At 36.3% G+C, this 25,698-nt stretch overlaps 1 protein-coding gene across 1 annotated transcript in view; it reads left to right on the forward strand.

Moving 5' to 3' along the window:
• The first annotated feature begins 3,644 nt into the window (after positions 1-3,644).
• The window catches only part of LOC149802075 (15-hydroxyprostaglandin dehydrogenase [NAD(+)]-like), a 74,125-nt gene continuing 52,071 nt past the window's right edge, over positions 3,645-25,698 (forward strand). Inside the window, exons 1-6 of the mRNA XM_089956471.1 lie at positions 3,645-3,870; positions 7,599-7,722; positions 8,158-8,264; positions 17,401-17,497; positions 19,550-19,626; positions 22,561-22,727. Coding sequence (XP_089812597.1) covers positions 3,778-3,870; positions 7,599-7,722; positions 8,158-8,264; positions 17,401-17,497; positions 19,550-19,626; positions 22,561-22,727 — 665 coding nt within the window. The 5' untranslated portion in view covers positions 3,645-3,777. The remainder of the gene's footprint in view (positions 3,871-7,598; positions 7,723-8,157; positions 8,265-17,400; positions 17,498-19,549; positions 19,627-22,560; positions 22,728-25,698) is intronic.

Here is a 25,698-nt window from a genome sequence, read left to right on the forward strand (position 1 = left end):
ACTAAGGATGAATCCAAACAATTCTATAATAAGCGTAAATTAAAGAACACCAAATAGATAACTAGTCCAAAAACCAGGAAGGAATATACAGGGGGGTAGGTGGTGAAAATAACAACCCTTCTCCACTTCTCTTAACATACCACTCTCCTAACACCCTAACTAACAGCTACAAACTATTATCTTCTATACATAGGTGACAGCTAAGACAAAACTAGATATAACCATATAATCCCAAAATAGAACGTATAAGGTGGTCGCAAGAATAGACCATCAGGGATCCCAGTAATAAGACCCTAAAACTTACATATATAAGGTAGTCGAAAAAACCCAACGACTATCAGGCCCGGCGGCACAATGCTGCAAAAATAATAAATATATAGAATACTACCCCAAAAATTACTAGTATAAGGTAGTCAAGAAACCCAATGACTATCAGGGCCAGCAGCACAAGGCTGCAACCAAAATTTACAACTAGAAAAGTAGGACCCAAAATAATTACTCAATAAGATGGAAAAAACACCAATTCCATCCAGGGCCAGCAGCACAATGCTGCAAAACCAACCGACCAAAATGCTGTCACCTAGTAGCTAACATCGACCTTAATAGACTACTCTATCTCTCTTAAAAACAGCACAGAGTTTTTTATTATTCAAATTCCAAAGACGGAAATTTAGAACAAAATATCCTGTATCGGAAAAACCCTGTTAACCTGTGCCAAGACAACTCCGCCCGAGCCCGACCACTTTCACCCTTTACCACGGACAGACATTAAAACCAATACGTGCAGTGCACGATGCATAAATTAAAAATGCGAACTAGATCGGGTCCAATCCCACTAGTCGCTTATCAATGCAAATGAATGACAGAGTGCGTGCTGGGTCCAATCCCACTCAAACAAAAATATAGGCCTTACAATCAGATCGATATGTACACAAAAGTACTTCGACCTGACGGCCCAATCAATAAGTGTTCTGTGAACACATAAATGCCTGGAGGATGTGGCACCATTCCTTCCCCCAGGAGTAATCAAAAAGGTGCCTGTGGCATCACAAACCAGTGGTACATGCTCATTGCTAGCGCACACCACTATAATTCAACTCAACAACAACAACAAAGATAACGAATTAGTGATTTGTAAGCCGTCGTACTGGTAAAGCAGAATATATTCACTCCGAGGGAGCCACTCGTGATTTGGCGGGAAAACTCTTAGTACATTCTAAGGACAGAAAACTTCGTAAAGGTCAGTGAGTTATTTGCTCGATTGTTGCAGAATGTTACGGCATTGTAATTGTAATTAAGTGCAGTATGTATATTTACTTACTAGAATCGTTAGGACGTAGAATTACCCTTGTATTGTTTAATTTACATGCGTACTTGAGAAATGAGCTATGATTATGTAGATTGCTCGCTCGTCAGAATTAGTATTGTATTTCACTATTTAGTTACTTCGTAGTGAACTATTGCATTTATTCATGTGATATTCTAGATTTTGTCATTGTGAATTAAATGGTAGCTTGTAAAATGGCTGCAGTGTGTAAATTTAAATAATATGAATATTTGTGTACACTTGTGGGAGTGTAATGTACAGAAATGCGTCGGATTATTGTGATATTGTTGAAAATAATGAGATTAAGAATATATATATATATATATATATATATATATATATATATATATATATATATATATATATATATATATATATATATATATATATATATATATATAGATAGATAGATAGATAGATAGATAGATGTGACGCAATTTAGTGATTTCTGTATCATAAGTAGGATACCGCTCTTATTGCAACGTTGTTTTTTTAAGAACGTGTGTGTTTTTCGATGTGCACGAATGCGTGACCAAAGATGTAGATAACCTTGATCTGATGATTGATTGATTGTTGATTTAGTGTGAGCGAGATGGCTAACACAAATACTAACGTCCTTGTGTTTTTCGTAGGAAGCTTTTGGGGACAGAGTAGTGAAGTCCCGAGTCTCAGAGAGACAGGATATAAATAGGCGGAGAACGCCGGAAGGAGAAATAGAGAATAGAATTAGGCGGGGAACAAGCCTCGTTGAAGGAAAGAGAGAAAGAAAAGGAGGAGGAGAAAGGAAGACAAAAGGGCAGGAGGACAGGAAGAATCGGAGAACGCCGGAAGGAGGAAAGCAGTTGGCGTAGTAAACTTAGATGAGTAGAAACCAAGTACAGGGGAAAGCCATCTCACACTAAAATCACGTGATGAAATAGGTTGTCACATGGTCGAGAGGAAGCAGATTGGTTGAGAACTTAATATCGTTTAATTTGTATTATGTATTAAATTGTTATTCTTTTGGATTTCACCCTTGTGTTCTTAATAATTTAATTGTCGGTATTGCTGACTGGGGGCTCGGAGTTTTACCTCTCTCTATCACTAATTTCACTTCCTACAAAAACGAGCCAGGGTGAGAATTCCACAGTAATTAACATAAATATTGGGACTATATCTAGGAGTGCAGTTTGGGAGCAAGAAAGGAGACCAGATCAAAGTTTATACACACAGGCAAACATACTTTCTAAATAACCAAGTGGGGCACTGGCCACAGATGGTACCCACCCCCAAACAGCTATATTCACCATTGCTCATTTTTCTTCAAAGCAGCTCCTAGAGACATCTAAAAAAAATATTTAGATGACATATATATTCGAGAGCTTGAAATGGAACCTTCGCTCTCATGAAATATGCACCACCGACGAATCTGACTTATTAAGATCAGCATTCCTAGTGGTCCAAGTGTAAAATAATTAGCTTTCAAATGTTTCATAGACTTACATTTTTGTAATGGTTGGATCACCCACTCCCAAATATTATAAAATGAACCTGAAAATAAAGTATCCATGAGCGAGCAGCTAGATTTGTCAAATCCAATTAAGATCACACACCAGGAATTATAATCTCAGTTTTGAATAATTTGTCCTGGAAGCACTTGTTGAATAAATTATCACGGAAGCCCTTTTTGAATAAGTTGTAATGGACGCCCTTATTGAATAAGTTGTCATGGACCCCTTTAAAATTTGTGTTGATTGGAGAACTGATCAATACTTCTTTTTTAATATTTAAAGAAATTGCAAAAATCCTGTTATAACTTTATCAAATAAAAAAAACTAGTATATAATCGCTTATTAGACGAGTCCAACTGCAAACTGCGTAGACCCAGATTTGTTGTACCATGATGCGCGGCAGACGTTGGTCTGTGCAGTTGGATAGTAGTAATCAGCAGCACAAATACGATAGACCCTGATCTGAATGCGCGTTATACTACGGGAAGTAGGATCTTTGTTGTTTGCAGTTTGAGTCATCTTAAAAGCGAGTATAGACGGTACCTAGCAGATATATTAAGCTCGAAATGATAGTTGCAATGTTATTTAAGTTCATTTTCTTCAAGAGCCAGCATTAATTTTATTGTTTACAAATGTTACTCATACCTACTGAATCAACATTAAAGAAAATGTATATTTCACAATTCGTACAGCCATTTGGTGTATGTGTGTGTTTCGTGTTGTTAGTGTGCGCTTTGTTAATGTCATTGCAATGTCGCACCGAATCAATCAAGATCTAGAACAGCAAGTAATATCTGTATTTATTCTTATCGTGTACCATTTACCCCGGATAAAATCTGGACGGTGCAGAGATAACCGGTTGTAGCTAGTTGATACCTGTTATTGTAGCTGCGATAAGTTTTGATTAGCAAATTTGCTTTCAGTTATTTTCAGATACATCATCTCTTTTGTTTGTGAAAAATGAAAATACTGGGAAAAGTAGCTGTTATCACTGGCGGTGCACGAGGCTTTGGCAAGGCATTTTCCGAAGCCTTACTAAAGCGAGGGGCAAAGGTAACACATGTATATATGTATTTATATATGTAAGCGTACACGTTTCACGGGCAATCGGTTTACAGGTAAAATTTGACCGTGTAATGTATTTATCCTCTTTGTAACGTGCTCTTAGAAGCGAGTCATTTTACAGATTAACTCCTTCAGTATTGTGCAGACAAATACATAGATAACAACATAAACATAGTAATTATATATTGTGGTGTATATCTGATTTCATTATATCTGATTTAATACATATATATTTCAATTTAATTGTTTGTCAGTTTTATTTTTTTATTATTTTTCATTGCATGATAATGTAATGTAAATTTATTCACTAGAATTTATACTTTTTTCGAAAATAGTTTGACCTTGACTGTTAGTTTATAAAAACCAGGTGTTGATCTAAATCCTGACCTTGTTTCCGAATTTGTAGCAACCTTCTTAAACAAGTTCTATTTTATTTTAAAATGATTGGTTGTTTCCAAGGTCACGATGGGACTTTGTCTTTAAGATATGAACAATGTTGTTTTATTTTTTATTTGTTACAGTAAAAATGATTGGTTTTCGTCAGGGTCACACTGGGTAAACGTGATCTTTAAAAGGTACTTGCTTCTATAAACTTCCAGAAGATAATCACGTGACCCTTGTTTACATTTTAGAAAGCCCATATAACCCATGTTTTGGAGAATTAATCTCAGTAGAAACTGGGCTGTTAAACTGTTAGTTGTATGTTGTGCTGTTTGGAGTTATTTCAAATTACTTGGTTTGGAGTTAATTAAAATTACTTGGATTCAAAACGATTAATTCCGTTATTTTTCTGGAAAATACGTGTACTTATGTAATATTGTGGAATAAGCACAGTTTAAAAAAAATATTCAGCTATCAAAAACCGGAGTAATAATTTTTATTTCTACAAGGAACTGTAGACTTCAACGCTACAGATTGCACCATACGTCATCGTCTTCCATCTTGGATTCTTCGTCGGGATTCGAACGTGAAATCAGTAGAACATTTTGTCATTAAGAATACTAAAATTTTATTCTCGGATTAATTTTGGATTATTTTTGGACTTGGTTCTATAAAACCGTAAGTTCATAATTTTTTTCATTTTTACAGAATTTTTCCAGGGAAATAAATTATTGTATTTTTCAAAGCTTGTTGTTTTCACTCTTTCTTGTGTTACTGTTTATTCGAGCCTAAACAAGTGACATAAGTATATACATATATATATATATATATATATATATATATATATATATATATATATATATATATATATATATATATATATATATATAAGACGAATCTGTGACTAGCTGATAAGATAACGTATTCCATATCCGTGATATATTTTAAAAGTGAAGTTCACTGCACGTACAACGTATATTATATCAATTTTTAATTTATGAGCCTTTGTTCTTTAGATCTTTTCATTGCAGTGCAAACAGATTTAATAAATACAAGGTCTAAATAGAAGTGGTTTATCGATAGTAAACTGGCATGAATTAGCTACTTAAATGTAATTTAGACATATATCACACGAATACTGTATTATTAACTTTAATACACTCGTATAATAACTTACTTAAATGTACTACGTTTAATAACACCTCATGCAGAACAAAGGCATACTAACCGAGGCGTTTGCTTATATTTGAAAGTAATTTCAATACATTATACTAAGGTTTGGTCAAACGAAAAAAGTATTATTTGTCTTGCGATAAATATAATCTGTGACTTGTACACACTGCAAATTAAATTTATAAAGCTCGTTGAATAATATGCCTTTCCTCAAATGCAAAACATAGAGAGTATTCCACTAGCTTAATAAATTTTACACACAAACACACACGCAAACACACTCACACACACACACACACACACACACAAACACACACACAGATATATATATATATATATATATATATATATATATATATATATATATATATATATATATATATATATATATATATATATATATAATCCAGAAACACGTATCGGGCTTCTGCAAAAGTCTATCCTAAAAAATCCGTGCAATTCACTTGCTATAAAGCCATCTAACATAACTTGTATCATGTTCGTGTACTATAAGGCGTCATTTTCACGGATGTCTAAATTTCCAGTTTTAATTTTTCTCACAAAAGCGAGCAGCGATACGTCCATAGTGATAGTTTCTCCAATTCATGTTGATTTAATGCTGACATATAGCCGTTTGCACTTCATACTTAAATAGGAAATTAGTCATACCCTTTCCCTCACTATCTTATACCACGACAGTGATCAACAAATAAGGTGTTTATTTATCAGATTCGTAAATAACTGTATCAGATTATTACACGACTTCATACGATATAGCTCACTTTACAACACGTGATGTGGCCGAGTGGTCTAAAGCGCTCTTCGTTACGGATCACTGCCATCTCACCTCTGTCTGCGGCGGTTCGAGTCTAAGATTCAGCCAATGTGGGCATGTGAGAAAGCTTGCCAGTAGCTTCTCGTGGGTCGGTGGTTCTTTGCGGGGTTTTCCGGGTTCTTCCTCCACCATTAATACTGGCCGCCATGTATAGCCTATCGTGCTGGAAAATGGCGTTAAACCCCACAACAACAACAACACGTGATGAGAAACCCATTATTATCACCTGTATTTGTTTCTCTCCTTGGGAATAACGTTTTAAGTATTAGTTTAAAGTTCGTCTCTGTGTGTTTAGATATAACTGTTGTTGTTGAACTCTTGTTTTAAAACCTAGAGTTTGCAACCAAGTTATATGCTGTTAGATTCTAAGCAAATATTACGTGGAAATTATGAGCAGCTCTATTTTAATATGGAAAACACACATACAAACAAACAGAAACATAATATGAAATTGAAGTATGAATTTACAACGGTTACAGTTAAATGTACGTGAAAATGTAAATGAGGTATGTGAGAAGATGCTAGCCTGTACTTTACAAACTGTAAACAACTATATTCCGTGATCTCTGTCTGTGATAATTCGTATTTTGATCACTGCACCCATTCGAAATGCACAGTGGAAATATCTGAGTGACATTGCATCCAAACCACACGTATTAGATCGTAGGACATTCCATTCAGAACCACTCGTATTAGATCTTAGGACATTGTATCAAAAACTACGAGTATTTGATAATAGGACATTGCATCCAAACCACACGTTAGATCGAAAATACGTTAAGTCCGAAACTACGAGTACTTGAACGTAGGACCTTATATACAAAACCACACATATTAGATTATTTGACATTGCATTGAAAACAACGCGTAATAGATTATTGGACATTGCATCCAGAACAACGCGTATTAGATTATTGGACATTTTATTCAAAACCACACATATTGGATTATTGGATATTGCATCCAAAATCACACATATTGGATTATTGGACATTGCATCCAAAACCATACATATTGGAATATTGGACATTGCATCCAAAACCACACATATTCAATTATTGGACATTGCATCCAAAACCACACACATTAGATTATTGGACATTGCATCTAAAACCACACATACTAGATTATTGGGCATTGCATCTAAAACCACACATACTAGATTATTCGGGAATGACTGTCAATAGATAATGTCTTTGACTTACATTAGGTAGTATAGAGGTCACGTACTCTCCTTCTTTCAGCAATTTATCGGTTTTTATTTCATGCCTGAAAAACGTTTCTGAATTTAATTGACAATCTTAATTATACATTTTACGACCCGCAGGTCTGTTTCTCGGACATAGATATCAGCGGTGGACAGCGGTCTCAACGTGAACTGGCAGAAAGGTTCGGTGAAAAGTCTGTTCATTTTGTTAAATGTGACGTCACCAAAGAGGAAGAATTCAGAGGTAGGTTTTCATCATCATGCGGTTATAATTTACGTCGAGAGCAAGGAATATGACAATATATGCAAGAAAATGTAATTCTTTTAGCAAGTCGTGGCTATGTCTACTTTAATAACAAACTATACATTACATTTTCTCTTGGGGAATTAAAACTTTTGCTGACCATTATGATGATGATGAGGATGTTGGTGATCAAATCATCATCATTTTCATCATCACCATTATTAACAACAATGACATCTCAAAATCGGGAGTTACCTTGTTGATAATTTGGTAAACATCCTCAACAATATTTGGTGACAGTATGTACTAGTAATACCTTAGAAACAGAAGAATCTATCGGTTTATGTTAAATACCCGATACTAGTGCTGTCAGCCTTAGGGTATCGTAGGTTACTCATCCTGCCTTCTTTGTTCACCTTTCCTTTAATATTTCAGACTTGTTTCGAGAATGTTTGTCCAAATTTAAGAAGATTAACATCATGGTGAACAACGCTGGTATTGTAGACGAAGCAAGATGGGAGCAGTGTATCGATGTTAATATGGTAATTTTTTAAAAATTAATATTCATATCACAGTCACTATATGGATGCTTCGTAAAATTGGTTTCGAGCCACGCCATCTTTATTGTTTCTTCTTCTTAATTATGGCACATACTGTTAACTTATTTACAGTTATAAAAGGTTGGCAAGGCTGGGATATAATATTGAAGATTATGTTGGTAGCCAATCTAGTAAGCGTAGCATAGTCCATTGTGGACACAACGAAACATATGGCCCTATTATAATCTTTACTGCACCTTTAACATGGGAAGCATGAACAATAACTAATTACACAATTCATTAGTTTTCTTTAAACGTTAATGTAACCTTTGATTTGATCTTGGAGAAAGTTTTGCTTCTGTTATGACGTATTGAGGAAAGAATTTGCTTGGAAGAAATTCGTACACAAACCATCAAAAGAGTGTGCACTGGGTTTTTGATTAAAAATTAACGCCGAATGCATATCGCTTGCTTTTAGAATAGCACCAGTTATGCGCATTAATGGCGTAGCGTGTTCCAAGTCTAAATATAGATAGATCTTCCTACTCCAAGGAAATGACCACGTGGGAACCATCAGATTCCTTGCTGAGTTGTTTTTTTTTTTTTGTTGTTTGTTTTGGGTTCAATGCCATTTCTCGGTGCAAGATAGGTCTGACATTGCTACCAGAATAGTTTGCGGAGGAAGAACCCGGGGAAACAATTGGTAACAGCCAACGACCTACGGAAAGCTACAGTCAGCTTTTTCACATAACCACTTTGGCAAAGCCCGAGGCTCGATCCCACGCGGACAGACGTGAGATGGCAGTGATCGATAAAGGCGAGCACACTAGGTCACCCTTAACCCCTCTTTGATGAGAGATGAATACACACAAATTTCAACGAATCCGGATGGTAAAGGAATGAGGCTTACTGCAAAGAAAAAGCTATGTAATATTTGGATAGATACAACTTATTAACAAAGAAGATAGGAGTGTGTGTCGCTACCCGCTGAACTGTGGGCTTAATTTGTGCCCTGAAATTAGGTAGACTCGCTATCTACTGCTGCATTTATAACTTTTGTCATATTGTTATCACCTATTGTTCCTGATAGTCCCTGAATTGTTCCTTTTAGTCCCAGTATTGTCCCTTTTAGTCCCAGTATTGTCCATGTTTACCTTGTTCAAAGTAGCAAATATTACAACAGTCATGTTTAAAACTCTGCTACCTCATTCCAGTTACACCACCTTAATCACACATTCCAATGTAACGGAAACTTCATTTAGTCCCGGATTTTTACCAAATAGCTCTGCAAAATAGCTGTTGTGTTGGCTAAATAAACTATACATCCAATTGGTCAAAATGGGACCGACAACAGTTTTATTTTCTAAACTCCAATTTCGATTGGCTAATGATAAGAAGAGTTTCAAAATCTTTCTTGCAATTTAGCGGGAAAAAATAAATCCCAGTTTCAGCGATGACTTTTAATGAAATCAAATGTAATTTTGTCCGTTTAATGCATTACCTGATTATATTTACGTTAGAAGTTTGGCTCCCTGAAATCAGCCCTACCTAAAAGGACGAAAAGTTTCATCTTTCCTGTGTAGATAACTTGTCGATGTAAGTATTTAAGAGGAAGAACTCTTCCAAGATATTTTATTTGCATATTCTGTTTCCGGTTGATGGATATCCGTATACACACAAAAAGAAGCATCATCATTTTTATTGTCTTTCGTGAAAACACGTGATGTGTCGCGGGATCAGCCATTTTTAATGTCAGTCTTGTAAACGAACCAATCACATGATGGGATCAGATAATTAAATACTATGTCATGGTGAGCATGAGAACTACCATATCGATTCCAACAAGATTACAAAGTTAATTTAAGGTTTACATTTGTTCCAACTTAAATATATTTAACTTACTGAGCCTCCAAGTATGACTTTTTTCAGCACTACGTCAAAGTGTAGTTCATGAAGTTGTTTAAGGTGCCTCTCATTGTGTGCTAGTTTCATTTCTTTGTATTTGAGCTTTTCTCACCTTTTATGCTAGCTTATAAATATTATAGCATATTTATTCTAGTTCTTGTTTTGGTCGCATTCTCAAGGCCGTTTTAGGAGACAATGGCGACTAAATTTACAAAGTGTAAGAGATTCAAAGTTATGGAAGAAACGCAAGACATACGCTGGCATGCAGGAAGTGTTCTTTCAATCCTTGTGGTAAATGTACTGCATCCGTCTTTAGAAAACAATTTAAATGCAAGTATAAGCGGGCAAAATCGCAGTAAGGTAAGATACAGATTTCGAGTGATTATCATAAGAAAGTATCAGTAGTTGGCGCTGTTTGCGCATACAACACATATACCCCCTTCTGCCAGGACTTTTCCCCTCCGTTCTTTGCTGACGGTGACCATATTTTAAAGGCAATATGATAAAAAGATCCTTTTCTAGAAGCAAATGCAGTGGCTTTTCTTACTCTGTCAGAATCACAGCTAAAAAGGATTGTTCTAGATACGACATCACTAAAACGCGAGTTTGGGTTGTTTCTGTCATTTATCATCACGCATTCTACAGTAGAGACGAATGTAGGGGAATGCCCATCTTGTATGTTGTGCATCCCATTGGGCGTTATGTTCCACTAGATTATCTGAGCAGAGTCCTCTTATCTGTAAGACCATGCATTCAACTTCACATGGTGTCTGCATCAGCCTGTAACATATGATATATAGTTTCCATGTTTTTGTTTGGGTTTCCCATCATACCCTCCTGCCAACCTGTCGAACATCCAGTCTGCAGTCTTTTCTGACTTTCAAGTAGAGGTTGGAAGTCATCTCTTGGTTATTAAGGGTACTCATACATTCGGTCTCCCTTAATAACCACTTAAGTACCACCCTGATCATAGCATATTCTCATCCAGATGGACCCTATTGTCCATCCATCAGTTTAATCTCAGCACCTTCACCTCAGTTCATAGCTCTCTCGATTGGCATACATCAACATACATCCATTATTGATTCCAATTCCTTTCTGCTTGTCGATATGCCTGCAGAAGGTTTGCTTAAGTGGAGAACCAATACGAGTTAAGAATATGGAGCTGACGCTGGAATGTACATAAATTGGGTTCCAAGCAACAATAGAGGAGATTTAGAGCATTCTGTCATCAAGCATTCACACCTTCCTATTCTTTTTGGTGATCGGCATACTATATTAAAGCCTTTGTGGATGTAAATGAAGAAGAAGACACTCCTTCCTTCAATGTATCGCCACTATCACTTAAAATCAAGGAAATCACTTATCGTAATAAAAAAAAAAAAAAAAAAAAAAAAAAAAAAAAAAAAAAAACGATTCTATGAGTTTCTAAATCTTTCACATCTGAATGTTAACTACGAGGTTCCTTCTCCAGACGAAGCAAAACTTTAAAGACAGTAGTACATTATCGTACCGAACATTGACATATATCACAGCGGTTAATATCACCTCCTGTCTTTTTTATAAATTCGAATATCGGGTATTCAAAGCGGTATCGAAACTGGTTTCGAATCTGGTGGTAACATCGTCCATACTGGACATAGCTGGTCATTTATACTAGTATTGAAAGCCAGCGTTGAGCAAGTTCGAGGTCTCCTTTTCGAATAGCAAAGCGAACGTCCTTACAGCGACTTGTAGTATCAACTTACTTAGGCGGAATACCTTCGACAGTCAGCATTCCTGATACAGCACTGTAAGGTAGCAAAACTGAGCTTGGGCATTTATCCTTTGTTTAGAGGTCATGTTGAGGATGCGGGAAAGCAGGCTGTGCATGATCGATCCCTATAACTCATTGTGTCGGCCTCCTCTTTTATGCCAAGGCAATTGCTGTCACAGCTTCTGGAAGATCCTCGCTAAACGGTGAAGCACGATAACTCTAATCAACAAGAGCACGTAACAGCAGTTTCAGCGAAAGCAGCATTACCGAGAAACCTGATCATCTAAACAAGAGGCGAAGAAACCCAGGTTCTACGCTAAAAATATTATATGAAAAACGCAAGCGTCAATGACTCACCTTCCTAGGCATCCTACCGTCAATATTCTAATGGGTGCCAGATTTCTTGAAATCGATACACTTGGATGGATTTTATTTCCATACAATGTTTTGGTTTGTATTATTTAGTTTCGCTGCGTTAATGATGTCTTCGTCACTCCTCTGCTTTCTACATCTCCTTCATTCAGAGAAGGCACTTTTACTGGACAATGAAATTCACATCTTGGTAACTAATCATGCGGTGGAGATTCATCTCCACACTTTTACTTTCGTCTGCTTCTAGTGACTTAGACGAATGGCTTGTTATCGCCTCAAATACATTTAAGTCATTCTTGAAATGGAGACTTCGAAAAAGATCAGGCAGTCCGTGAATATGCGGGAAGTCTTGTACTGATCAATAATTATCTTCACATTGACAGTCATCCCTCGTCTACTGATCGATAAGTATCTTCACATTGACATTCATCCCTCGTCTACTGATCGATAAGTATCTTCACATTGACATTCATCCCTCGTCTACTGATCGATAAGTATCTTCACATTGACATTCATCCCTCGTCTACTGATCGATAAGTATCTTCACATTGACATTCATCCCTCGTCTACTGATCAATAAGTATCTTCACATTGACATTCATCCCTCGTCTACTGATCGATAAGTATCTTCACATTGACATTCATCCCTCGTCTACTGATCGATAAGTATCTTCACATTGACATTCATCCCTCGTCTACTGATCGATAAGTATCTTCACATTGACATTCATCCCTCGTCTACTGATCGATAAGTATCTTCACATTGACATTCATCCCTCGTCTACTGATCGATAAGTATCTTCACATTGACATTCATCCCTCGTCTACTGATCGATAAGTATCTTCACATTGACATTCATCCCTCGTCTACTGATCGATAAGTATCTTCACATTGACATTCATCCCTCGTCTACTGATCGATAAGTATCTTCACATTGACATTCATCCCTCGTCTACTGATCGATAAGTATCTTCACATTGACATTCATCCCTCGTCTACTGATCGATAAGTATCTTCACATTGACATTCATCCCTCGTCTACTGATCAATAAGTATCTTCACATTGACATTCATCCCTCATCTACTGATCGATAAGTATCTTCACATTGACATTCATCCCTCGTCTACTGATCGATAAGTATCTTCACATTGACATTCATCCCTCGTCTACTGATCGATAAGTATCTTCACATTGACATTCATCCCTCGTCTACTGATCGATAAGTATCTTCACATTGACATTCATCCCTCGTCCCTCAAACTTCACAGGTGATGTGCCTGGTGAATTATTAATCAGTTTCGCGCGTTTATGTTTGGACTGTACGTCACACCATAGACATTTATGATAGCCCTTGATCTGACATCCCACGTGCGGTTAACCTCATATACAAGTCTACAGCTGTAGTTGTAAATCTGGATGGCTCCTTTACACAGCTGGTTTCCTAGTCTACTGGGAAAGTCGGATATGTCTTTATCAAAACATTTCATCCATTACGACATGTGGATTCAGGCTCACCTTAGTCACATTCCTATCCTTCAAAACTAGTTGCCAGGAACCTACATCTTACCGAATCCGTCTCCAGCAGAATAAGGATTTTTGCGAGGGAGTTGCTTTGACTCCTGTGAATACCTATAATGGCTTCATCTGGACCGGCTGTTTTTACGCCCAAATCGAGCTGATTCTACTTGCACAGTGACGCCCATTTTCCGGTTATTTGGATCACTGCATCAAATTACAACCTGAGTAAAAATCTTTCCTGCGTTAGTGACAGCATCTAGATTGACTGTCTGCAGGAGTACACCTGGAGTGTCCCCAACCGAAAATTAATGTCTACAAGGATGCAGTCTCATGAGGCTGGAGCTTGCTCAGCAGAAGGAGGTACTCAAACTGACATATAATATTGTGGAAGTCAGCTTTCGTAATTAAAAAGCGTTATGTATAATTGATTTTTAATTTACATTTGATTTAATCTAATTGTTTGATTGTTAATTTTCAAAGTTTTTTGATTCCATTCCATGCTATAGTAATGTAACTTTATTTACTGGAACATAGTACAGTTCTGACTGACTTTTTTATTCCTCAAAGTAAACAACTAATAATATAAACTTTGTGTCTAATGCTGGCCTAGTTCCTGACCTTGATTCAGAGCTAGTAAGGGTTTTAGTAAACAACTTTTTTTAGATCCTTTTCAAAATTCTTTCTCAGAGTAAGATTCATAAAGTGGATTCAAGGCTATATCTGGAGAACGTGACAAATAGCATGTGTTTATTGCTGTAAACGTTTGGTTTTGCCAGAAGGATGAACTCTTGACCTCCATCCGGGAATCTGTTTTGCATTGTAGTTGGATTTATTACTAATGTTTTGAGAGGAAAAAATTTCATTAGTGCCATAACACTTGATATATCCATGTGTTTTATGTTGTGACCAGTTTTTGGCTAATTATTTTATTTTCTTAAAATTATTTTTAAGAAAAGGTATTCTTTTCCCTGGAAATACTAGTGCTCTAAAATAATTCTTGGACAAAGACATTCATCGAAATTTATACAGAATTCAAAAACTGTAATAACATTTTCTGTGATTCAAAAAGAGACTGTTGCACTGCATCACTTCACAGGTTACAGCTGACGTCATCGTTTTCTTTTTTGATTTCATTGGGACTCGAACTCAGATTCATGTAGGACTTTTTTAATAATAGGACTTTTTATTTATTCTTGGGTTAATTTTGGATTTGATTCGTAATTGTAAGTTATTTTTCTCAATTTTACCTTGTTTTTATAGGGAAATAAATTAATTGTTAAATTTTACAAAGCTTTTTGTCTTCGCTCTTTTCTTGTTACTTTTTGTAAGAGCGTAAACAAGTAACACAAAGGTCTTCCATATTAACAGATCTTTGTGTCCTGGTGTGGGATTTTCATCAGTGGTATTATATCTTTATAAAACTGTCCATCCAGTATACATCTCGTGAAAACTCAGAGTTCGGTTGAATTTATTTCCGAGAAAGGGACATTCCTTGGGCACCGAATGTTCCATTCGGAAGCTTTTCCCTGTAGCGCCGTCTGATCATCGACTGCCAAAGTTGGTGTCCTCATTACTAAGCCCTGAAGCCTGCTTTGTGGATTGTCTGTCGATCAACTGGAAGGGAATTAGCGATTACACCTACCCTCCCAGGGTTCTCATTCCCAGACTGTTTTCTCACGTCCCATTACTCTGCCCCTGCTTGAGATCTTTCAAGGTTTCAAGTCTTGGCTCAATGAACTCCGATAGAAGACATTCCCTTGATAATTTAAGCTTTCACAAATGTGTTCAAAGAGAGCAGAACTCGTGTCTGTCATTTTTGCTCAAACAGACAACATCTTCACTGACGGCACTTGTCAGGAAGACCTTGCACGGGACAAATTTCAAACTTGCGCTCGTTGAGAGAATTGCACGAGGTGCTAGATTGTTCAGTACGAAAACCTGCAAAGTAAAGTATCGGGTATTACTGTCAGATGCAAGGAAATAATCATTTCACCTTTAGATGCTTCAAATCCGCATTTAGGTAACTTTTCACTGGCTCTTCGAGGAGAAACAAATGGGTCCCAGTCACAATAAAATCAATTTTTGATATTCAACAAAATCAGAAACCACGGTGTGGGGGAGTAGATAAAGGCCACGACAATGATCTCAAAAATTTTACTATCCAAGTTCTCGATATGGGTAGGCCCGTTGCTTGGTTGGTTCCCGAAATGGAACTCGTGAGGGTTGTAATATAGCATACTTATCGTTTAAGAGCACTTTTGACGATCCTTTCATATCTGTCTCATTATCCACCCAGGCTTCTGCATACAGAGTAAAAACACTCCATGCTTTTTTTGATGGCAATCGAAATACCCTTCATTTTAGTGCAGATATTTTGATTGCTTTAATGACGCAACATGGCATTATGGCAGTCAACAGTCAGTCAAAATAAAATAAAAATCGATCACATTTTTCGTTCGATCCAAAAATGCGTCTGTAAACTTATTGAAAATATTGGCTGTTGATGTCAGAGATTGTTTCTTCCGTTGAAGGGGGAAAACGTGCTCATGCCTTTCCTAGTATCAAGTACATGTCCCGAAAATCTCTGCTCAAAATAAGAGCCGGTGAAACGTGGACACCTGAATCATTCATATTTTATGATTAATGTACACTAGGCATGTCGTTTTGTGATATATTTTCAAAGCAGTTTAACATAACTAAGTTTTGGAAGACAACTGCTTAAACCGCGACATTATTGCTGTGGTTGGCCTGAATTTGCAATGAATCTTACCTAGCTTCGACATTCAAAACCTAGCTTTCAGAGAATTGAGTTAAATTGGGTAGATCTAGGGATCATCGCAAACTAGCTTTAACTAGATTTACCTGGGAGTTTTGTTTTAAGTGAGAGAACAAAGGTGCACCAATCAAAACTGCTAGCTGAGCTCGGTCTTTTTCGTTTCCTAAACTTCAGATATAAATTGGAAAAATCCCTCCACCCATAACAGTTTATAATTTATTTTTTTACTATATTAGTAACTGCTAAAGTTAGTGGACTTATAACTAGTTGAGGATCATTTCAAGAGCACATTTGATCAACCATTTTTATCAACTGTCTGCTTTTGGAAGCGGGTTATTTCACTCATACCACATATAAAGACATTTCAGTAACATTGCATGAAAGTAACGTAAAGGTATGTCAGCATCATCTCCATCGCACTGCACTTGCCGCAAATACACAAAACTTCATGTAATATCTGTCCTGCTTGAGAAGTACTTAATAGCTGAAAGTAACCATAGCCAACTATCGGAAACTGGTGGGGGGGGGGGTAATTATAATGGTAATTTGGACGAGGTATTTCTTTACATACAATGCTAACTTCTACTTGGTGTATGGACTGGAAATAATCTATTTTGGTCCTTTTAGCGAGGGCTGGATTCGAGCGGTAGCGTAGAGTTAAAATCCTAACGTAAAGATAACAAGCTAAGTATTCTCCCAGATAATTTAATTAAAAAATCCTTTTCTAAACAAAATTGTATTCTACCAAAGCAATGACTAGAGTTATAAAAATAATTGTTTCAACTGCGTGGCTACTTTTCTCTCTTTTAGACCGCTATGATGCGAGGCACATTCCTGGCACTAGAAAAAATGAATCCAGAAAATGGAGGAGAAGGGGGAACTATTGTCAACGTGTCTTCAGCTGCAGGTGATTTGTTCTGTCGGTTTTGTGATATTTACCATTTTCTAATTTCTCTCTTGTGCAGAAATAAATTATTTTTCGACAACATAACCATTACTTTGCATTCTTTGAGATTTAACTCACTCATTTTCAAATTCAATGATCAGCTTTTACTGCTATGGAAAAAAGAGAACCCACTCATATTGATATATAACGAAAATTATGGCAAGAACATAAAGAAGAAATAATAGAAAATTACAGGCAAAAAATGATCAAATGATTTTTACAGAAAGTTTCTTAAAGAAATTTTAGTTTATGAACACTATAATTATATTTAAGCTGAAAACGAATGGTACAAGAGAGAGACTTTCATATTCTTCGTTCTATTCTCTCTATGTACTTGTTAACCTCTATTAGTGTAACTATACATGCAAGTTTAAAGCTTTATATTTATAGCTATAGGTCAAAACCTCTTTCCAATAGTTTCTAGTGATTGTTACCATGAAGCACAACTCATAATATACATTTTTATGAGAAAATGTCACATGCTTGCTTACCAAAAGATGCTCAGAAACTGATGCAAAGTAACTTAGAGGCCAAAAGTCACTGGGGGAACAAATATTCTTTTAACATGTAACATTTTAATTGCTTGCAGAATACGCTTAAAATATACATGGTTCTAGATTAGGCAACTTTGCAATGAAAAACCACCTAAATTAAGTTGTAACATTCGTTGTAAATATCTCATATTTTTGGAAATATATAGAGATGTAAAAGCAATCTACATGACGTGGAAGCATAAGCAGTCATGGAGGATTTTATTATCATTTTAGTCTGTGTTTCTTTCTCGTGTTTGCCTTTGAGAAAAGTACACAGAAGTTATAAGAGCACAGAGGCTAGTGTCATACTAGTTCCACAGAGGCTAGTGTCATACTAGTTCCACAGAGGCTAGTGTCATACTAGTTCCACAATGTTGTTTTGTCCGTTTAAAAATTAATCTTTATTGTGCTAAACACGAACTATTTGGATGTATTGCATCTGGAAATTTTTTTTTTTTTTTTTTTTTTTTTTTTGTTGCCATTCTGCAATATATAGATGGCTCTCTTCCTGTCATTCTCTCTCAATGGGTGTGAACAGATTTTGAACGAAACTCTTTTTCTTTTTGTGTGACTTTCTCATTAGTTTACGAAACTCGCAAATATCATCACCAAGCCAATACCATTACCAAGCAAATACTGCTGATAAATATTGAATATAAGATTACTAAGTGTAACAATGTGATTTTTTTTTAAAGATGTTATTGCAACTCATAGCTGAGTAAATCTTGCCGCGGTCAGTGAGACACAAACAATTAAACTGACTAATATTCTAGATACCGTAACAAAACACTAACCTGCAATTGTTTAACTTCCCTGTTTGGGGTATTTGTGATTTTTAATTTGGATAATGGTGCAACAGATGGAGAGGCAAGATGAATCTGAGTTTAAGTAGCGGTAAAAAGACAAAGTGGAGACAATCCAGAGACAATTTCTTTCCATTTGAACTCAGTGTGATAAATGAAATTTTCCAGTAATTGGTTTATTTAATAGGGACGGAATAGAATTATTATAATCTCCATGAGCGTGTGCTAATTTTCGGCGGAAAGATAAATTTAATCCTAACAGGCTAAGGTACATGGGGGGATGGTATTTCCGAGACGAAATTCAATTTTTAAGAATTCTCCCTCGGGAAAGCATAATGCTTCTAGATCCTTAAATGTAGTACACTTAGGATGAAATCTGACAACACGTGTGACAAAATTATGTTTGAAATACTTTGAATTCAACCTTCCATTAGTGCATTCCATTTTCTTCTCTCTGAGTTGCTGACTCATTTGATTGAGTGATTCTTGGATGCATTATAATTTCCAATCTATGTCGTTCTATTCGGCTGAGTCAGCTCTGACCTAGAGAGATAGCGAAAGAATCTGCAGAAACGTGTTTTACTTTTAAACTACATACCGTGGTTTATTAAGATTGTTTATTGTACGTATGGACATAAAGTCCAGGAATCTGAAGATGAATTTCATTTCTGTTACAGGAATATATCCAGCATTTTTCCTACCAGCATATGTTGCCACGAAACATGGTATTCTGGGATTTACACGGAGTTTAGCGGTAACCTAGCTCAAAGCACCCAACCCCACTCGAACCTTTTGTCAAATTTGCATTTAAAATGCAATTCCAAATGGAACATGATTGGGCTGCACTAATAGCTTGTTTCCCTTTTTCTTAATATGATGAATGTATGCAAGCTAATTGATCAAGTTCTTTTTAAATTCCTCAAATTTGTATCCCTAATTGAGTTTCTAGCTGTCAAAATACCTGATCTGTTTGGTTGAACAATGTGATTTTGTTTTGACATTATTTAAAATTAGATACAAATTTAAGGTTTGGGATCATAAACGGGATTTCATTTCACTGAATTTACAAATTTGAATTTGCACAAATAAATAATGAACTTTAAATGACTGAGCAGGGAACAAGCATAAAGGAAGAGATGTCAATGAATCATATTCACACAATTCATCGCTTGGCGGAAATAAAGAGGTTTAATACCAAGTCATACTTCAAGGAATGTATCTCATCAGGAAAAACTGATTACAATTTAGACAGAGAAAATATTTGCCTATCATTAGCTTAAATAAAAACACTAATACAAAAGTTGTACTACTTAAAGTTTTGAACTGGGAGCACTTGATAATGACGATAAGAAAGAGGTCGCTGAGGCGGAACCTATCACTAAATTTGCTCCAGTTTTGTGCTAATTTGCAAAAAAAACCCCACTGATTTTACTATAATATTTTGAGCGATTATAAATATTAGGTATATTTAATTTAATTTATATTTGATTTAATTTGTGTTGATTTGATCTGATTGTTTATGGGTTTTTGACTCTTTTTATTTTCTTTATATGTCAATGTAATGTAATTTTGTTTACTAGCAATTTGATATTTTCCAGAAATGTCAGTTTGATCTGAAATTTTCCTTAGATAGCAAATGATAGAAAAACTTTCTATTTTTGACTTAGTTCTTCGCCTCGATTGAGGGTCAAGTAAACAACTTTTTCTTGGAGTAAAATGATTGGTTCTTATAATGGGCATTCAGGGGCTGCGTGATTCTTATGTGTAAACATGATCACGTGATCCTCTTTTTCGCAACTAGGCATTTCCAAAATTGCGAAATACTTTGCATTAATAGTGATGTTTCGACAGAGATGTACAAATGTTTGGGCTTTTAAACACTTGATGTTAAGTTGTTTTCTTCTGTTGTGACTAGTTTTGAGTTTTTTAGTTATATCTTAATATTTCTTCAGATTATTTGGACTCTAAAAGTTTAATTCGTTTCTCTGGAAATATTATTGTATTCGTACAGAATTCTTGAACAAGGACATTTCTCTAAATTTTTATTTGGATTTCCGAAACTGGAAGATTAATTATTTTTTTTTTTTTTTTTTTATTTATATATTTTTTTTACAAAGAACTGTATACTTCAACACAATACAGGTTGCAGCATACGTCATCGCCTTCCATCTTGGATTCTTCATCGGGACTCAAACTTGAAATCATTAGAACATTTTATTATCAGGGTTTCTAAAATATTATTCGTGGATTATTCTTGGATTATTTTTTAATTTGATTCTTAAAATCGTAAGTTCTTATTTTTTTCCCATTTTTACAGTAATTGTCTAGGGAAAAAATAATTTGTTATATTTTTTAAAGTTTGTTGTTATCACTCTTTCATGTATTGCTGTTTATTCGAGCCTAAACACGTAACATTAGATAAAGATGGCACTAGTTTATGAAACCCAAGATCTTAACATACAGTTCAAAGAACAAGCCGAGCTTAATGATCATTTGTACTCAAATATGTCTTATTCAAAAAAGGTACAGTTCTAGAATAAAACATCTTTTGTAATATTTTGATAAATTAACTACGGATGTCTGCATATAAAGTAGACTTGCAAATAAACTTCAAACTTAATGAAAGATTGAACTATGTATATCGGTTCAAATTTTTAAATTTCTTTCAAAACAAACGTCCGCTTTTCTGACTTTTTAGTAATATTTACAATGAGCTATGGAATGTACTGCCACATTTTGTGCTCAACAGAATATGTTATTAAAGTTTCCTTTTACTGAATCGTTACTTAGGGTCTGTAGGTGAAAGTTACTTTTTCACCTAAATGACGAAGGCTATGTGAAACTTGTAATGCTTTAGTGGTCCTGTGTCCTGCGTCACATTTAAAAAAAAAACAAAAACATGCACATATATCTTTGGGTAGTGGTACCATCCCACAGTATCTAAGATGGATTTTAATTCATTGACAGATTTAAACAATATATTTGATATGATTATTCATATTTGCCGGTCAATTTTAACAGGAAGAAACTGTGTACATAGAACTATGTTATATGAGAGAGAGAGAGAGAGAGAGAGAGAGAGAGAGATTGTATTCAAGTTATGCATTCGATGTAGTCTTTGGTACTAATATTCGTTTCATTATGATGATGTTTGTTCTGTATATATTTCATATAATCATATACCATATACGACGTGGCATCCAGGGATAAGCGTTCCCCTCTGTCACAGTTATCAAAATCGAATCCTATGAAATTTTCATCACTTCATATTTCTAACCTTTCAAGACCAGTAACAGCAATATGTATTTATCACTGAATAACAGGTCTTTCCTGCACTGTATACACCGAACTATAAATGTACGACACACTTCAAACTGTTGCGACAATGAGCTTTTTTCGGGCACAAATTCTCATTAAGATAAACCTTTTTGTCAACAAAAACCAACAAAACAAGCAAGCCATACAGCTGTATAGGTCAAACACAAGAGTTCAGTCAAACTGGGAAAAGTGTTTCTATTTCTTTATAACGTCATACGTGATGGATGTGATTGAACTCGACACGTTGTTTTGCCCCGTAGATGCGAAAATAAAGCCGAATTATTTTTAATTCCGTTTCGAATTTGCCTTTAAAGATAAACAGTAAATTCCGCGCTATATGTTTAATTTAGAAAAACTCTTTCTTCCTCAGATGGATCCCCATTATCAAAGACAGGGCATCCAGTTTGCCAGCCTGTGTCCAGCGTTCTCAGCAACTAATATGCTAACCCAGGCCATACATGGGGACGCAGGTGGTCGGCAGACGATTCTATATCCGGATATGGCGAAGGCAATTGTAGAGAAGTTGGGGATTTGCAGGTAAATCATGTTTTATGGTCTCGCAATTTACAAAAAGTACCTTCTATGTTTTGTTCAGCTCTATCATGTCATTTTAGTGATTTTTATATAAATCGTGAAGGGATTCTACTGCCTAATTATTTAAAATTTTTGACGTTGGTTTAATTTCCTCTGTTTCATTTCAAATTTTGAACACTTTTGAAATTAATCTTGTGTTCAATCCATTAAGACAGAAATTCTTTTTTAAGACGGCCACATTTTGAAGTGCGTAGGGATTTCAAAGTCTAAAAAAAAAGGCATTACGACAAATTTAAATATCAATCTAAAGTATAAACGGATTTTTATGTTGTCACATTAATTTTTGTGATTATGAAAGACTATATATTGTTTTCGCCAGTGGGATCATTGTTGTTGTTGTTGCTTTTTGTAGGGTTTAACGCCATTTTTCAGCACAAGATGGCCGGTGGGATCAAATAGTTTTAATGCAGAGTAATATACTCTCTTTAATGTAAAGCATATTTTACTAGCAGTCTTAGATCACATTTAGATCAGTGGATAAAGCAAGTAGTTTTTTGTGTAATGTGATCTTGGGGGTCATCTGAAAGAGTCACTGGTTGAAAGATTATATTATTACATCTTCTCTCTCTTAAATAAAGAACAAAACGATCAGACCTCCATCTATTTATTTATATGCTACACACAAATACTCATCCCTATTTCACCCATAGTGCAAGTTGAATGGTAATGCGTGAAACTGAATAGGAATTTTAGCATGATTAAGGAAGATGAATCCAAAGATATAGATCGACAAAGTAAATCCCATATAACGGTAGTCCTTTTAATCCGAAGAGGACGGGATCTGTGCGATCATCGATGGGCACGTCGATAGCTCTGAATCCCAGTTTTGATGACGGATGTGGCATTGGAAGTCAGTTGTAGTTACAGGGACGGATGCTGACCGGTGGGACTCTCTCGAGTCTCCTACATCTGCTTCCAGCGTTCATTTTCAAGGTCAATTAACACTTTGCGGGTGAGGTCACGCCGGTGGGTTTTGGTCCTGTGCTATTTTTCTAGCTCCGATGGTTTGTGGCCGCATCGACGCATGCTGCTTTCAAGTTGTCTTTGTAGCGATTGCGTGTTGTCTTGCTTTCTTTGGCCATGTTCCAGTTGCTCATATAAGATATGTTTAGGTTAGCTAATGCAATCCACTTTGATGACATGACCTGGTCAGCGATGTTTGGCGTCGATCATCACTGCTTCGATAGTTGTTGTCTTCGCTTCGTCCATGCTTTCGAGGTTGATATCCTTATCTTGACAACGGATCCCAGAGATAGACCGGAGAGCCCGCTTAATGGATTTCTCCATCTGGTTGATGTGTTTGCGGTATAGAGCCCAGATCTCGCACCTGAAGAGCAGTAGGGCAACATTGTAATGGTAGAATAAGCTGTTGCGACGCCTTTTGAGTTACTGACTTGCCTTGCTGATCTCTTTATCAATCGAACCATCGTTGGAGATGATACTGCCTAGGCATTGGAAGCTGACCACAAGTTTCCGGTGATTGACGTAATTGGTGCTGACTTACTTGGCTAAATGGTGTCTTCGTTTTTGCAGTGAGTCGTCGCAAGTCGAGATTGAAACGTCAAGCCGATATATGATATACACTCCCTATTACAGATCCTGCGCGGAGTGGTTAAGGACGCAAGAAAAGAAGAAGTTAAATAGAACCAGGAGACAATCATGTTTTACCCCATTCGAAATCCGGATGGGTTCAGATGGGTCGCCATTTGAGAGTTCCCGTACTTTCATGATATGATGAATGAACCGTATGCTCTGGACGAATTTGTGCAAGCAGCTAAACCTTGCTGGTAGAGACCAGTTGGTCTCTCTGTTGACTGCATTGCAGTTGCTGTTATTGTAGGGTTTTACGCCATGTTCAGCACAAGATAGACTATAGATGGCGGCCAGTATAAATGGTGGAGGAAGAACCATGGAAAACCCCGGAAAGAACCACGGACACACGAGAAGTTGACTGCATTGAATATATAGATGAATTCGATGAAGATAGGGTACAAGTCCAAGGTTTTCTCATTGCATTTCTCCTGGACCTACCTAATAGTGAAGACCATATCCACAGTACTGCGTTCTAGACGGAAGCCGCACTTGGTCTAAGGTAGGCTAGATTCTGACACATAAATTAGTCGGTTCAAGATTAATCGGGTAAAAGATCTTGCCAGCACTAGCGTGGATGGAGATAAACCTGTACACTTTTTTCTAAAAGATCGAAAAGATAAATTCCTCACGAAAGTCTTCCGTCAGCGCTTTTTGTTCTCATATGCTTTAAAACATATCACGGGAGACTTCAAATGCACTCGGGCCTACTGCTTTGTAAACATCCACTGGGATTCTATCCTTTCCATGAGCCCTGTCCGAGATCTTCTGCCCGGTGGCTTTCTTGATTTCATCAGCCGAAGGTGTAGAAGGTGTTACATCGAGTCCCTCCCGTAGTGACTGTTGGGGGTCTGTTCGATAGCTGTTAGAGGGACCGCAAGTTCATGACCTGTATGGGTTGTAGGCCCTAATATAAATCCAAACGTTTCCTCAACAATGAGACAGCCTCGTTTCCTATTAATGAAAACTTTATAAATCTCGTGGCATATCATTGATACATCGTACATGCTATACATATATTTTATTTATATCACATATAAATGTTTGCCGTTTGAGTTAAAGGAGACTAGAAATCAAAATTTTCCTTTTACATATGATAAATCTTTACAGATTTTAATTCGACTGTCATGTTTGTAAATTAAATATCGTAAGAGGGTAGTGATTTTATTGCATGGAAGATACCACGATTCCGTAAATTGCCGAGTTTTTCAGAGTTTTGATGAGACGACAGATCACGTGGTACCGTGACGCAATACTAGCCAATCCTCGAATACAAACATAAACGTTGGCGAGCGAGGCAGACAGGAGACCACATTTGGGTTGC

This window comes from Sinohyriopsis cumingii, chromosome 4 (genome assembly GCF_028554795.1).
Source record: "Sinohyriopsis cumingii isolate HCF-2022 chromosome 4, ASM2855479v2, whole genome shotgun sequence".
NCBI classification, from domain to species: domain Eukaryota; kingdom Metazoa; phylum Mollusca; class Bivalvia; order Unionida; family Unionidae; genus Sinohyriopsis; species Sinohyriopsis cumingii.